Source organism: Pteronotus mesoamericanus, unplaced genomic scaffold (genome assembly GCF_021234165.1).
Source record: "Pteronotus mesoamericanus isolate MK-2021 breed Mesoamerican mustached bat unplaced genomic scaffold, CSHL_Meso_final contig_82, whole genome shotgun sequence".
Taxonomy (NCBI): Eukaryota; Metazoa; Chordata; class Mammalia; order Chiroptera; family Mormoopidae; genus Pteronotus; species Pteronotus mesoamericanus.
In genome coordinates, this window is record NW_026555265.1 from 4,841,413 (window position 1) to 4,858,433 (window position 17,021).

Below are 17,021 nucleotides of genomic sequence, written 5' to 3' on the forward strand. Positions count from 1 at the left end.
TACGATAATTGTTATTGACTATATACTAGGAGAGAGACCAGATTAAAATGGAGTTATTGAGGCAGAAAAACCTATAATGTTTACTAGAGTGGAATCCTAAACTTAGTTGAGATCACTCTGAGCATTGATTACTGTCTGAATATTAAAGAAGAAACATTAATTTAGTTACAAAGCAAAAATATAACACAGCAGTGATACACTGAGTCCACTAATTTATCACTGAAACATCTTCCTAACCAAAAATTCTTTCCCTACATTTTTTTTTCCTATTTGTCCTTTTCCAGGCTATGTTAATTGATCTCTGGGAATTCCCACACAATAAAAAAATTGTTCTTCAATTTGATGTTTTGAACTTAAAACATCTCTAATGTTTTCAATTGGTGATCCAGATCTAAAACTGTCCTGATTTCAGAGTTTCTTCATATGGAGGAGGGGGTCCTAAAGTGTGGAAACATGCAACAGGATTCAGTGCAGGGTTTTGCATTTGAGGGTGAATTCCAGCAGTTGGATTCATAGCTGCTTCTGTCTCTGGAAAGAGAAAAATGGGATTTATAATCTTTCTCCTCAGTATAAAAGAGATGTACATGAAATGCCTCATAAAATCTGACATTTCTTGAGTCACTGGAGCAACAGAAAATTATCTGTGCACTTGAGGAAAAAACTTGTAATCATCTTAGTCACTATAGCAAGAAAATTTGCTCTCAGCGACTGATTACAATAGCTGCCCCTTATTTGTGGTTTTACTTTCTGCAGTTTCATTTACCCGAGGTCAATCATGGTCCAAAAATATTAAATAGAAAATTGCAGAAATAAATCATTCATAAGTTTTAAATTGCATGCTGTTCTGAGTAATATGATGAAATCTCCAGCCATCTCGCTCAGGCCTGTGCAGGATGTAAATCATCGTTTTGTCCAACATATTCACGCTTTATATGCTACCTGCTCATTAGTCACTTAGTACCATTTTGATTACCTGACTGACTGTAAAGGTACCATAGTACTTCTTTTCAAGTAACCCTTGTTTTACTTAATAATGTCCCCAAAGCCATTCACATAATGTTCATTACAGTATATTGTTATAATTGTTCTATTTTATTGTTAGTTATTAATCTTACTGTGTATAATTTATAAATGAAACTTTATTATAGGAATGCATATATAAGGAGAAAACATAATATATATATTATATATATTCGCTATTATCCACAGTTTCAGTCATCCACCAAGAGTCTTAACACATATCTCTTGCAAATAAGAGGGGGCTAGAATGTATCATCATTGACTAACCCACCAATAAGCATCTGCAATTTAGCAGCTGCAACCTAAAAAAAACTTACCAGTTTTGGTAAATCAGAAGACAAGATTCTTATACACACAAATGGCATTTTAGCTAATACTCCGATCATGGGAAATGCAAATCTTACTTAAACATTAGAATATTCATTATTTTATATTTATGATCTGGGAATGGCAACTAATACAATTAATTACTTAAAATATTTATGATCAATAGTAAAAATATTAAGTTGTGAAAAGTTTGCAATTAAAGTATATACCCACAATAAAGGGAAGGCAATCTTGAATTTTAAATTTTAAAATCAAAGCTCTTGACCTTTAGATTATGCATACTACAAGCCATTAAATATAAAAGCCAAGCATTTTCTTTTTCAAACTGATCACCTCAAGAGACCATTCACTTAATCCAAAAGCTCTTTTTGAAATTTTCTATTAGTATTTTCTTGAAAGACTGTCTCGCAGTCACAGGAAATCAATAGTAATATTTTATAACCATTTCTCTCTGTATATTTTTTCCTTTTTTCACATGGATCTTTACCTGTCTGGAAATCATTTGATTGTTTCTTCCCAAAACCACAGTAACAACCTTTAAGAAGAAACTAGGCTCTCAACATAGTTTTGAACATTTTTTTTTACTGCTTTTGTATATTAAATTTAAGACAGCCATGCCTGTTCATCTATACATTCTCTCTGGTTGTTTTTTGCATTAAAGTGGCAAAAGTAAGAAGACCCAGAGATTTTTTGGCCTGTGAAGACTAGCATATTTCCTATCCGGCCCTTAATAGAAAATTTTTCTCACCTTTTCCTTAAAGGATAAAGATTTGATACCATCAAGAAGATTCCAAAGACAATGCCACAATTATCAAAACAATTTAGGGTAATTATGTATTAGGCAATGGCTACATCACAAGAACCCATGTATAGAGTGCTCAAAATTATTACTTTGGAGTGGGTAACGTTTATTTAGAATCATGGATTTTCATGTATTTATTTTATTTTGTATCTCACTGGTTTCCAGAGCAAAGCATAATAACTCAAATATTAATATAATGTATGAAAGGTAGAGTTATATTTAGAATATGTCTTACCTCCTGGTTCAGCACTTTTTCAAAGAAGTTATTTAACTTGAATAATCTACTCCTAGGCTATTACATAATCTTTCTATTTATTTTTCATGTAATAAAAAGACTATGATAGTATCTACATCTATAAAAGCAAGGCTAAATAAATGTAAAGTGCTTAAAACAAAGCCTGGCACACAGTAATTACTAATTAATATTTAATTATCATTATTATTACTATAAATATCAATAAAGGACTATACTATGCTAGAAATATTGCTATTTTCTTTTATTTACCACATTACTTCCAAATGTGTCCTATTTTAATGGTCAAATAACATTTTAATCATCATTATCAATGTTATAACACAAAATTTTAAGTGAAAAATTTTGTGGCATTAGAGTCATTTGCAGTTAGGAAGTTTAGGATGATGTAAGCTAAGTATGAAGGACTTTACAATAAAGCAGAGTTAACATTCATTAGTGTTCTTGCCCCAGCACTTCCCTGAATTATGGGTACTTTTACTGATCACCGCCCATTTTCCAGGAGAACTGCTCCTGAAGTGTTCAATACAAAGTCAATGGTAATTTAGCTATCATTTTGCTTGGAGTAGTCAACCAGATTGACTTGACACAGTTATTAGCTCAGATGGTTTCCACCTCTGCCATTATCGATAACTATAGTCCAGGCAACAGGAGGTTGACAATTGCCCTCTGTGGTAGAAAAGTTTTATTGTTATCTCCTTACTACAGATTTGGATATTGCTCTTAAACTTGCTATGAAAACAAGGCATTCATTTAATAAACACAACTAAGACAATGTGTTCAGAGAGATTTTGTAAAATCATATATTAGTTTTCAGTTCTTTTCAAATCATGTTTATGTATAATATCGTGTGATTGGAAGGGAAGCAAGTATTACTTTTATTTTTTGACAGATTAAGAATCTGAGAGAAATCAGTTAAAAGTCGCTGTAAAAATGCTATGGCTTTGACAGAACCATTAGTGAAGATATTAGTGTCTGTTGTTTAATTGTGTGAAACAAATACACTCATTGCTGAGTTTTTATAGGCAGATTTCAGGTTTCCCACATAATTAAGAATCATTCCAATGAACTTGGCTTATTTTAATATGCCTTTTCTACCTATTTTTTAAAAAAATGTTTTCTCTATTTCATCCTTTTCTTTTTTATAGGGTGTGGCTAAGAATGTCTGACTTTGTGTCACAATTCTTTCATCTGTTAACTGTGTTGCTTAATCTCTAAGTGCTTTTGTTTCGTAATCTTTGGAATATTCAGAATGATAGCAAACCCCTCATTGAGGTAGAAGGAAAAATAAATGAAATTGGAGACGTCAAGCATTAACACAGAGCATGACACATGATAAATGTTCAATAAATGTGAGCAGTTACAACTCTCATGCTTTTCTGTGAAAGTGTGTGAATAAAATACTCCCCTTCTTTATCCAAATGAATCACAGAATATTTACATGTAAAACATAAAGAATTGCGAAGTTACATTTAAAATGACAGGATTCTGGGTGTGATGAGGGGAGAAGAGAGCAGAGTGTAAGGGTTTGCTCTTGCCTGTCTCTCTCCAGCCCTCCTTCCCCTCCCTGACTCTGAGCATTCACATTTAATCACTGCTGGAAGCTTGGTATTTCAATTTGCCTTAAAATAATAAAAAAGAAAGATTATCTCGGAAATAGCAGAAGAAATGGGGTCAGGGAGATCGGATAGTGGAAAGGCAGCGTTATCAGGGAGATCAGCCCTGAGGAGAAGCTAAACAAAAATGAGTGTTCCCAAGAAGCATGTCTCAGAGGATTCTCACCTCAAGGTCTACCCAGGAAGTCAGGAGACTGCTGGCTGCTTTGTCAGGGCTGAGAGGACACAGCTCTCATACTTGAGAAATAGAAAGAAAGAGTTTCAATGTAGATTTCTACAGTAATGTATTATTTTTTTATTAAAAAATATGGAGAAATAATGGCAGGGATCCCTCTCTTAGGCTCTCAAAATCTTTTCTAATGAATACTACATGTTTTCCTGCCTCAATCCCTTCATCATTCTCTCACTCCCAAACCCTAAGTTTTTAAATTATTTTTAAATGTCTTACTTCATAAATAAGGGTGTTTTTACTCAACTTCACAATCTTTTTTTTTCAATTTTTCAATGAAAACTTACTATTCACATTTTCAGTGAATTATAATAAACTTTAAAACTCCTTTTAATGATTCCCTTTCATAGCTTATTTTTTCAAACACTAGTTAAAAATATTAATCTAACAAACCTAAAATATTATGTCTTCTTTTGTTTCAGTCAGGCGCATCCTCCACCTATTCTTTCTGTTGTATAGTTCTTGGTCTTACAAAGTGCAGAACACTGATCATAATGATAGAGATTTGGGAAACAGTGATTGTGTGAGAATTTTAATGATCTTTTTTCTTCTATATCACACTTTACTAAAAAATTGGCTTGTTCCTTTAAAAAAATCACTTCCTGAGGCCCAATGTGTGTTCTCACTCTCTATTTACACAGTTGGGGAGGGGGGACCTTGTTGTAAAGCTGTATGCTCTTTTGAATGATCGGAAAAGAGGGATTCCAGAAGCTTCATTAACATAGGTAAGATAATGATGTATTTTAAAAAAAGAAACTTTGAAACTCTACATTATTTTTACTCTTGACACAGGTGCTAAAAAAACAAAAAAACACCTGAGTTATGCTAGAATTGTTAGTCTCTGATGATTGAAAGAGGAGAGCAATAAGGTCTGTTACTACTGCATGGATTATCCCATTGGAAAAGACATGAGGGCAGCGAAGGGGTCCTTTCTGAGATTATAGCAGAAAACAGGATCATATGAGCTGGGGATGGAGGAAGGCTAATAGGGGAAGGAGAGACCATCTATGAGATCCTATTGGATCCAGAAGAGGAGCTGCGCCTGAAGCAGAACAAAATAACATGGTTGTAGGGATTGTACAAAATAAATGTTTCAATGTCAGTCCTTAAAATATCTCCAACTTCAAACTATAGGTTCCTTCTCCTCTTACTCTTTATCTTTCCCTTCTCCTCCCCGTTTTTACGTTCTTCTGGTCTATCTTTTCCTCTTTCTCTGACAATACCTCCTTTCCCCTCTTATCCTCCATGGAGTAGCGGAGATAATAATTCTCCCATCTTGGCTCATAAAGAGTTTAATCATAGCATATGTATCATCTTGGTAACACAGGTCCAATGAGAGGGGAAGAAAAGCTGAGAAATCTGAGCACTAGATCAGCTGAGAACTGTGAAAAGATGATTATTGGCCCAGGTGATGCTCCTGGGGGCCAGGTGTTTGGCTGAGATTCCAAGGACCTGTCTTAGACAAAAATCTCATCAGACATGAGGTTCCCAAGCCAAGTGTTTTCTTTTCTCTCTTACTAGATCTGATCAAGGTAATTGGCAACCTGAGTCGTGTGATATTATCAGAAATTGCTAGTGAGAGGAAATTGCTATTTTATGTATTTTAATATCAGTAAATTCCAGTCAACTCCAGTCTCTAATAGTCAGTCAGAATTCTCCACTTGGCTCTTTTCAGTAAGGTAGATTCCGTGGAATCCTGAGAGTCAGACCTCTCAGCCACAAGTCAGAAGAGCAGAGCTGTTTCAAATAACATATTCAATAAATAGTAGTAATAACATGAAATAAGTTGTGAAAAAGTAAAATAAAGGTCTAGAAGGGACTCAAGTTAATATAGCAAATCTAGTTCCATTGAAATGTTTTAAATGACCCATTTCCTACAAAGGAGAACAATCTATCATCCCTTTGGTGCTCAAGGGTGACAGGGAGCCCAGAAACCCTATTCCATATTCTCATATGTCACCAGTGTCCTCAAGTGAGTTCTCGTTTTCCCACTTTCTGAACACTGGCCTTGAGGAAGACTCAGAAGGGCACCCTATAATCTGCAGAGTGGACATGTGAAGCTGACAGTAACCAAACTTAGTTCCACGTAGTTTGTGGGGTTGTGGAGGTAAAGGCTGTGGTTTTGGCCCTTCCCTTCTTCTTTAGCCATAAAAATATCCTGGTAGTGTTTTTCTCACCTCCCTTTGGGAAAGCATCTCCTTCCATGGAAACACTAGGTAGGAAGATGCATTTGTCTGGAGAAGTGAAAGCACAAAGAGTGGGGAAAAGAAATCCAGTGTGGATCTGGGTCTCTGACAAGCTTAAAATATTGACTCCCTGGAATTTACTTCCAAAAATTACTAGTTAAGAAGACGTGACTACAGGTCACAGAGATTCACATACTCCCTAAATTACTCTTCTACATTTTGTTTTAGAGAGGAGAAACAAAAAATGCCACATCAAAGGCTATGTGAATGACTGCTCACTGAGTATACGTCCACCCCCAGCCTACAGAGGAAAGGGTGGGAGATGGGCAATGGGTGACATAACCTAACACTTAGCCCAGTGCAGGTGAAGGGAAAATACTAATGGGACGGGGCAACTGAACCTGTGATGTTTAAGATGGCAATCAAAGTAAACTTCGTAATGTAGCTGAAGCTAGGGGAAAGTTTGATTGTTTCTTCATCAGAGTAAGATCCAGAACTATACTAGTGGAATTAAAGAGGAAGGATAGACTAGAGAAGGGAATGAGAATCCTGGAGAGCAATCTAGCGTTAAGAAATCACAATATGGAAATATCTGGAGGTCCGAGATACAAGGTTGTACTTAGTGTAGGTGGTTAAGCCAAAAGTACCCTGCTCAATTCCCCTTGGCTCCTTACCCTTAATTCTGGGATAATTGAAAGTCTATTCATTGACTTACAGCAACTATCTATGTGGTACATTTATTCAGTAGAGTAGATATCCTCTAAGAGAACAGCCACTTTTCCAAACTGGTATTTAGGAACTAGATATAATATCTGAGAAGCCTTGGGCCTAATAATGCCTAACCCTTAGTAGATAATGAAATAAGTTGTGACTATGCTATTGTTCTAAAAAACAATTTTTCCCAAGTATTTTCTTTTCCTGTCCATAATGACTTCAGGGTAATACCAAGAATGTGATTTCAATGCCTTGCACTCAGCGCTGTTACATGCAGACTTTGAAGTACTGTATCAGTCTTGGCCCCTTCTCTCACAGTCATACCTGCTCAGGTAAGTTCAAGCAAATTCAAAAACACGTATATAAACCACCATTCCAGAAATATGAAATCATTAGATAAATAGGGGTATAACTATGGCACATAAACTGCCTTACAATTATAACTGTATAACTGGGTAATTTACTTAAATTTAAAAAAAAACTTTTTTTTGTTAGGATTTCAGGAAGTCTTCCTTAGAGTAATAGAAGGGCTAAGAGGACCCAGGTGGATTCTCTTATACAGAAACTCAAGCAAGTTGAAAGGAACATAATTACATTTGTTTATTTAATACCTCTAGTAAATAAAGCAAAATAGACCAAGATGACCATGTTGACCTCTTTGACTCACGTATTTTGTTAAAGGGTCAATGACCCTATTTTCCTCTGAATCCAGAGGAAAATAATTTTGATTTTAAGAGAAAAAACTATATTCATTGAAGATTTTAATTATCTTTCCCAAAACAACCATATCTCAAATTGGGAATGTTTCCCTTCATAAATAATGAATTAAAAATAAGTCAGTAGTGAATATAATCACTAAACCTTAGAGTAATGAATTTTGATATTAAAACAATGTTTTACTCTTATCCCACCTTTTGTTTAGCTGTTAGTTTTTCCAGGACATGCCCTGTACTATTTCTTGGAAATCTTATGTGGCCCAAATTTCTGAAATGCAGTTGTTAATCTTTACTAACCATCTTTGAAGCAACTGTGGTATACAGAGTACAGTAATTTAGAGGGAAACTCTCAGACGTTCTAGACGAGGATAAGGCTTGGAATTAATAATAACTCTGAGACCTCAATTTTCTCCATTTATTACCTCTTAGTACAGACTAGAAAATAATAGGAAGGGCATGGTTCAGGGGGTAGGTGGAAACAGGCAAGATCAGGATATTGCCAATGTGTCTGGGGAGGAAAAAAATAATGAGTATTTATACTTCCTTGCCCAATTCCAAGTTTTTCAGACTTTGCATAGGCAGCAGACAATCTGGAAAGTGTGGTTCAATGTTACTGTAGATAAGTGAGGAATAGAAAGCTTAGTAAATGAGACTATGAACACAGGATAGTATAGACTGATATCAAACTCGCAAAAAAACTTTTCTGCACCTTCAACCCTACCACTCACTTTAGCTGACCAACCCTCTATATGTCTTCTTTTCTGCTTGCTGGCTGAGCAAAATGTTTAGGTTCTATCCATACCCAACTATAAATATTTTTCCCAAGACACATTTGTTTTTTTTGTTTTTTTCTTTTGTGGTCTCTTATCTTCTAAAGGTTTCCCACACTCTCTCCCAGTGTATTGCTTTGAATCTTCAATAAACTGTGTGCTGTTGTAAGATCAAATATCTGCTTTTCAGAGATTAGGGTTTTTGGTGTGGTTTTTTTAATGTACCACAAAACTATAAAGTTTCAAAGAGCAAGTTCATAAATGTGCAGACAGCTCACCATAAACAGAGTCCAAGTCTCCAACAGCAAAAACAGCCATGGTGCGTCGTGGGGAACCAATTCTGTGTCTCCTCAGGCAGCACTGAAGGCAGAAGAGCACTGCTCCACAGAGCAGAGCCACCAGGAAAATTAGCAGCAAGAACCTGATCCCAGAAGAATAAGAAGAGGACTGAGGTGGAACTTGTAGGGAACTTAGGAGCTCCTATTACTTCCTGAAAAGGGTGCAGGAACTCAACAAGACTGGCTGCGAGCGATCTGGGAGGCTGAATTCGTTCAGCAATGCCCCACACCACAACCACCATTTGTACATTTTTGCTGAACCTGGAATGTATGCTGAGCTCAAAAGGGTTGCCTTGCCTGCTGATCATAAGTGTTTCCTCTTTGGGAATGGAAGGTTGTTCTAGGGAGCAGTGTCATGATTCTTTAACTCACTTATCCATTATTCCTTTAATTCAGCCACAAATCCATTCATTCAGCCAGAATTTAAGCAACTGAACAGATTTTAGATATTGGGGTTGACAAGTAAGACATAGTCGTTGTCTTTGAGGAGTTATCTAAATGAGAAAAATTGGCCACATTTAGTTTGGAAGGTTCAGAAGTCAACAGTTAGGAGTCTATAATAAGTCAAAATTTCTAAAAGACTAGCTTGTAAAAGAGGCAGCAGTCTTATTTTGAATCCCGTTTAAGACCAGAACTAAAATCAGTGCAAGAGGCATTTCAGAAGCTATCAAGAAAAGGAACAATAATTTTACCCTTAAAGATTTTCAACTAGGAAGTAAACTATTATTCTTAAAAATAATAAGTTTACTTATATATGTTATTTAAGTAAACCTTGGACAACAACCTGAAAGTGATGTTTCCACATATATTGATTCACACGACCTCTATTATTTTCTTAATAGGTATGTTTTTATGTGCCATATCAGTTATTTAAGAAAAAGAGTGTGTGTGTGTATGTGTGTATATATGTATGTGTGTGTGTATATATATACATGAAACCAAAGGTTTATAAAACAAAGTGAAGATGTCCTTACCAGATATACCATTCATCTGAGTATTGATCTTTATAGGTTATGCACCTGATGATAAAGAAAGAACAGTTAGTGTTGGACCTCTAAATGGCCAAATCTGTTCTTTTGGACCACAATATTTGTTCTGCCACCTAATTCCCCAACAATCATTTACTCACTGCAAGTCCCCTGACACACTTAAGTAAATGTTTACTGTATGGCTTCTTCATTCAAGGCACTGAGGATACATGTAAATGGAAACTATCAGATACTTAAACAGATAATTGCACTGTAGTAGGTTTGATGCTAGAGTTACAAATACTGTTGTGTGTGGAGAAGATAGTGACTAACTTTTCAGGGCTAACATGTCATAGCCCTGTAGACAATCATTCCACTATTCTCTTTTTTCAGAGATCCAGAGTTCTCTAAAATGCAAATTCTCCAGGGACATTTATAATACCTATCAGCCTTTGATATCTGTGTAGGGAATAACAACCCTTCAACTCTAGTGGGAGAAAGAAGTTAGGATAAAAGGAAAATGAATGAGTGTGACCAGTTGGACCATTTACCAAAGTGTTGAAAGCGGATTTGTTCAGTCAGTATGGTCAAACCCTTTGTGTGCCTCAGCACAACTTAATTTTTCCAAAGATAAGTTTCAAAAGATCACACACAAACAAAGTTCACAGCATAGCTTTAGGTGGTTTAACTCCCAAGGTTTAGACACTTATTTGCTATTCATTCCAGAGTCACTCACTATGCCAGACACTGGGTTTTGACAGTATGTTTGGTGATAGACTTCTTTCATGCCTCAGTAGATTGGCTGCTGTTAAAATATTCTGGGATTAAAGAATGGAAAGCTGTTCATCACAGCCCGATAAGCTTCGGATATGGAGCTGCACTTAATCACGTCTTCTACAGCCATTGTTAAAATAACACTTGGTGCTTTTCAGCTTGAAAGCATTCATAAATGTCAGTTAATTTATTGCTCCCAGTATCTCTAAAGAGAAAGTGTGTCCTGTTTATCATCCTACTCTTCAGAACTGACATATGTGTTGACTTAAAAATTTTACCCCAAATATTTAAGACAAAATTCAATCACTCAGACAGAAGTTTTATTGGGTGTTTGTTTTTGCACCTAGAGGGTTTAGTCAAATACATAGGTATATATGCTGAGAAAAAAATGGCAGCTGAAATATGACTTTCAAAAGGATCCTAAGACAAGTGATCATCATTAAAAGATTTTAAAAATAATTACACATCTTTTAAAAGGAATATTATCGTGTCATCAAAAAATGTAGATTTATATTTATAATTAAAAACCTAATAAATAAAATAATACATGGCACTATTTCTACTTTGTGCATATTTTATACAAGTACAATGATTTCACTAAATAGGTATTATATAGTTATATATGTGTATATATAGTACATCAAATTACTAACAATGTTTATTTCTCTTGAACATAAAGTCATGAGGCACTTCATCTTTTCAATATTTCTATATTGTTTAAATTTTTATAATGTACATGCATCACTTTTGTAGTCATAAAATGTTTAGACATTATATTAAAATATAAAAATCATAAACATGTAGCATTACAATTTAGAGATGACTGCAGGAAACTTTTCTTTGTGGTTTATCCAAATTGAAAAAAACAAAACAAAACAAAACAGAAGCTTCTTGTTTTTGAGTCTTGAAATCTAAGCTCATGACCAGAAGTGTGGATTGTTTCATTTCCCTCCATATATAAATCTCTGCTTCTCTTCTTTACATTTAAAAATAGACTATATACTTATTATAACATCGATTACAAGTTAACTACCTCATTTTATTTCCTAGCTTTAATTTTTGAGCCACTCAATATTTTTTCCAGTGCTAACAATTAGGCAAACTGACTTATTTCACTTTCTCTTCTGACACTGTGCACCTACTGGTGGATTTTCTGATAGGCAGCAAGAAATAGTTAGTTGAAGAAATGCAAAGTGATGACATAATTTAGGACTTGAAGGCACCTTTGGGATCATTTATTTCCCCCTTAAGATTTTACACACTTTATCACTGAGACCCAGAAAACAAATGGGGAGGTCACTAGCTGCCCAAAGAACTTAAACTAGATTATGGCTCTCCTGGCCCCATGTCCTTCCCTACCATCCATTATTTCCATGTTTTAATCAAATTCAATTTTTAAACAGAATTTCTTTGAGTTATTAAAAAAAGTATCTGAACTGTAACAATATTTTAATTCTAAAATATTACATCTAAATCTTAAGTTTACATCTAAAACTCAAGATTTAGATGTAAGATCTTCTGTGTAGAAAATGTTATTTTTTTTTATGATAAAGTTATTGCTCAGAGATTTGTATATGCTTGGTTAAATTGGGATAATGATGCTAATAAAAAATAAGTCCAGGAAAAGTAAGAACTGGCCATGTGTTTCAGAAAGACATTTCCAATATCAGACTTCTCTGGAAGTAACTGTTGAAAGGCATCATCTTTGTCCCTACAGGAATGACAAGTGTCCCACTTTACTCAAATGTTGTGAAGATGATTTCTTTCTTACTAGGATGGTTAGAGGAATTCATCTTTAATACTGTTCTCCGGGCTGAGAATCTATGGACCTAAGGTTAACTATTGAAATAGAAACTCAGTACTTTGATAAAGTCAAGGCTGTATCCCAGTCATGAAGTGGCACAGGACTGTGAAAGGAACCAAAGTTTTGTCTTTTGAAATGTTGATTTTAAGCTATTTATTAGGAAACAAAGGCTCAGAAAGAACCTTTGACCATCTCCACTCCTCTCTAAGAGATTCAGATGGAAGGTCCACTTTAGGAAGGGGACCTTAGGATGTTAGCCTTAGATTAATTTAAATTAAATATGATAAATAAAAGGGTTTCAGTCAAAGGCCATTTAGCTATTTTCTGTGCCCCGCTGTTTCTGAGTTGCCTCGCAAATATTTACCTGCCTTGTATGTTCCACACTTCCTCAATTACCTATAAATGGCCCAGTCTCACTTTTGTAATGTAAGATCCAGTCTCCTTCTTTCTCTATTGTCCAAAATGACATAGGCACAATTTTGCCCTACTGTACCTGGAATTTTTATGCTTATGTAAATTCCCTATGCACATGTATTAAAATTTTTATTTTTCTCCTGTTAATCTGTCTCTGTTGATTGAATTATTAGCCCCACTAGAAAAACTTAGAAGGTGGGAGAAGTATTATATATTTTTAGCCCCCACAACTATATATCAAAAGCACTTTGAAATATACACATAAAGCAGTTTAGAAATGTCATTAGTTTGCTTATACTTGAAATTGAATTATCCAGAAAGTTACCTCCCATGACCGATGTGATTTATATGTACGAATGCAGCCATAGGTGATATATGGATTCTTTCATGAATGTAAAGAACCCTTGAAATCTAAACAGTGGAGAATGCAGTGAGCAAAAATACCTAGAAATCAACAAGGCTCCTTATTTACTTAACAAAGATGATCATAAGGAAAATGCATTTTCATCTGCTTTTAGAGAAATTATGCTGCTTGCATTTAAAACAATTTTCTTTTTCTTGCATGGTTATATTGGTCATTTGAAACTCATTTGGGGTTCTTTAAATGACCTGAGCCTTTTTTAATTCTTTGAATTTTGAAAATGCCTCTTGCTATTTACTTACATTTCATTTTCTTCACATGGTGGGTCCGAGAGCACCAACTGAAACACATGTTTAGAACAATAAAATCCAAACATCTCGTCAGTCTAATCCTTTAATACAACAGCACCTAGAGACAAGGTGGGTTTCTATAATTTTGTTTGCTTTTTTAATTAAAAGCTTTGAAGTATAGTTTATTGCCAGATACACAGAATGTTAACTGGAAAAAAAGGTCTCTGGGTAGATTTTTCCAGCTCAGCAACAACGGGAGGTATATATTGTAAGCCAGTTCCTATCTTACACACCATTATAGATGGATGTAAAAACACCTTTTGTTTTTTCTATAGGCAGATTTTTCTTGCTCTAAAGAACTTATGCACCTTGCATTTTCTCTTTGTTTTCATATTTTAGTTAGAGAAAGAACGTTAATTATTTGCATGAAAACAGAAGTTCATGCCATTAACATTCATGGGTGTTAAATCTATGCCTGATGGAGTGACTTTGACCTGCTCTAAGGCTCGGGTGGATTTAAAGGCACAACATTCCTGCTGAGATTTACACTTCTCTCTTTATCAAAGAAGAGGGGAAAAGTAATAGTTTTGATGGATTTGTTTTAAAAGACCCAAACCATAAGCAATCCAACACAATTATTACAGTTCTTTGTGTTGAGCCTGACAGGTTACAGTAACACATCACAGAGCAAAGAAAGTCCTCCTTTCTACAGGTTTTCATTGCTTGTTTTTTTTCTCTTTGCAATGAGACTTCTTCTGTGTACAATAAGAAAGTCTTTAAATGTCACTTACATATAGTCCTAATATGAGTTGATAAGGTTAGTAAAGTATTATTTCCCTGGCCTATAACACAGAAATATAAATCCAAGTAAGTAGTTATAAAATTTAAAATGATACACATGGGAATAATGTGTAAAACATGTCTTTTTTTTTCTTAATCTCAAATGCATCTTTATCAGCACCTTATATTTACTCTACCATGTTTATCTGGGCAAAGAGGTTTGTGGAGTTTCAGATGGAGCCATGAATTAGCCATCAGAGAGCATGGTAATGAACAATTTGTAAACACAGAATATAAGTTTCACTCTCTTTTACTAAAATGTTGCTAATAGATTTGGATACTAACTGAGAAGAAAATGAACTTTCAAAGTTTGTCTATAAAGAGAGTTTATGTATGAATAGATGAAATCATTTGGGATACAGTTTAACAGATAAACAAATAATGCCAGCATTGCACTTTTGAGTCACTTCCTAACCTTCTGGTGTGCTACACGCTAGCAAGGAGTGAGTACGCAATATTTCATTATTACTACCTTATTGCCAATGCATTAGCTGTCAGACTTCAGGTTATCAGGAAATGAGGAGCAAAGTCTTCGTGTATTTTCAAACATGAATCTTTCAAATACATTGCATTCAAGTAATACAGCTACAGAGTTGTAGGTGTTAGTCTGAGTGAGATGTTAAAGCAGAGGAACCAAAATAAACTCTAAGATGGTTCTGTATACATCGTTCAGCAATGGAAAACTGTCACGGGTCAAATATGGTTGCAGGCAAGAGTAATAGACATGTCTTAAATTAACTCTGCCATGGTGTTTTGCTAAGTCAATGGCATATTTTATTTAAAAAAAATTACAGCATAGCAAAGTTAAGCAAAGATTACAATGCATCATATTACTTCAAAATCAACAGAACTAAATAAAGAAGAAGTAAGATTAAAATCATGAACTATTTTGTTTTCTGTATCTTTGACCAATAAATATAAGTAGTCATAAGATTCTGATAAAACTTTCTGAAGGGAGATCTTTGAAATGTATGATTTAAATTACCCAAAGAAAAATTCATAATCTATGAGCTCCATAGAGTACTCTGAAAAGCTTTTCCCAGAAAAAGAGATGGTTACCTGGAATAGTGGCAAACACAAGCTTCCTGTTTTGGAGACCACTGAAGTGAAACTAAAAGGTCTGGATCTCGACATACTTAAAGGACAAGCTTCTCAAAGATAGTAGTTTGCTGTCTGTATTTATTTTCTTCTTTCTCAGAAAGTGTTGGCTTCTCTATAAATTATGCTTCCTACTAGAACATTCATTAATGATGGCTCCTTGTGACTGGTAAAGTGCATGCTGGGGGCAGGAATGTTGGGTGCATGCTCACAGGTACCGAGAGTTCAAGGAATTTCAGGTTAAGGTCAGAACCTTGGTAGTTTGTCAAGCCCTTAAAAGCAAGGGTTATACAAGCTGATCTGCAACACAAGTTGGCTGCTAAAATAACTTAACGATATTCAAGTGCATGTTTTATTCCAGGCTGTTTCTGGGTTTTATATAGAATCTTGTGCTTCAACATTTATTTGGTTTCCATCCCTTTAGTGGTCTTCTTTGCTTCACTTTTCCTACACATCATTTTTAGCCCCAGATCTAAGCATAAAGTTTTCCCTGCCTTATAATGATCACATCCTACTTTTAAACAGGTTATATTTCAATGCCTATCTGAATAAAATAACACAACTGCCAATAAAAATGTCTGCCAAAATATGTAGGGAATTCTGAAAAAGAACAATGAAGAGGAATAAACTACTCTATACCTTAAGATATTATAAGAGTAGAGAAATTTATAAAAATGGGTACTGATACACACAAACAATAAGATAAAAGTACCAGAATAGAGAGGTCAGAAATAAAATAAACATAGAGATCTATTCTTGCTGCTATTTCAAACCATCATGGAATGGATACTATTTAGGCAATGATGATTAACTGAGTGGTTAGGTGGAAACAATGTTAAAATGCCTAATCATGTTCATAATTAGATAACTATAACTTACAATCACATTGGCAAGTTTAAGAAATTCATAATATAGTGAGAGGAGGCAGATATGGGGAGACAAATTTTGTTATACATGGTTGGGAAATCAGTATAGCCTCTCTGGAAGGCAATTTAGGCAATATTTATGAACCTAAAAACTCAGTATATCCTTTGGCCATGAATTCTCCTTTCAGGAGTGTATCTTACAGATATTACTACATGCGGCAAAACTAATTACAAGCAATGATGTTCACTGAAGCATTGTTGTTAATAACAAAATATTGGAAAAAACTATGTCCATCAAAATGTGACTGGTTAAATACAAACTGATTATATCCACTCAACAGAATATTAGGCAGCTATTTAAAAGTAAAGGAAGATCACAAATAATGTTATGAAAAGGCTTTCATGAGTTATTAATTAAAAAATGCTAACTTTTATACAATAAATGAACAAGTATAGCTATAGTGTTTTTTCTCCATATAAAACTTACACATATAGAGGTCTGTCAGGAAAAAGTCCAGCCATTGTTAATATAATGAAAACACTTTACATGACTTTGTTGTAACCTGGTAGCCAAGGAGAGTGGACTGGAATGTGCATGTGTGAACAATGATGACTTAACCGTACTAGTCAGTGAA

General features: G+C 34.7%; 1 protein-coding gene across 1 annotated transcript; it reads right to left on the minus strand.

The window, feature by feature from the left end:
• Positions 1–391: 391 nt before the first annotated feature.
• Positions 392–15,556, minus strand: TMEM207 (transmembrane protein 207). The gene is made up of 5 exons (XM_054585268.1): positions 15,482–15,556; positions 13,595–13,632; positions 9,946–9,990; positions 8,912–9,054; positions 392–528 (listed from the first exon to the last, which is right to left on the minus strand). The coding sequence occupies exons 1-5, from the start codon at positions 15,554–15,556 to the stop codon at positions 392–394; spliced, it is 438 nt and encodes a 145-aa protein (XP_054441243.1).
• Positions 15,557–17,021: the final 1,465 nt, after the last annotated feature.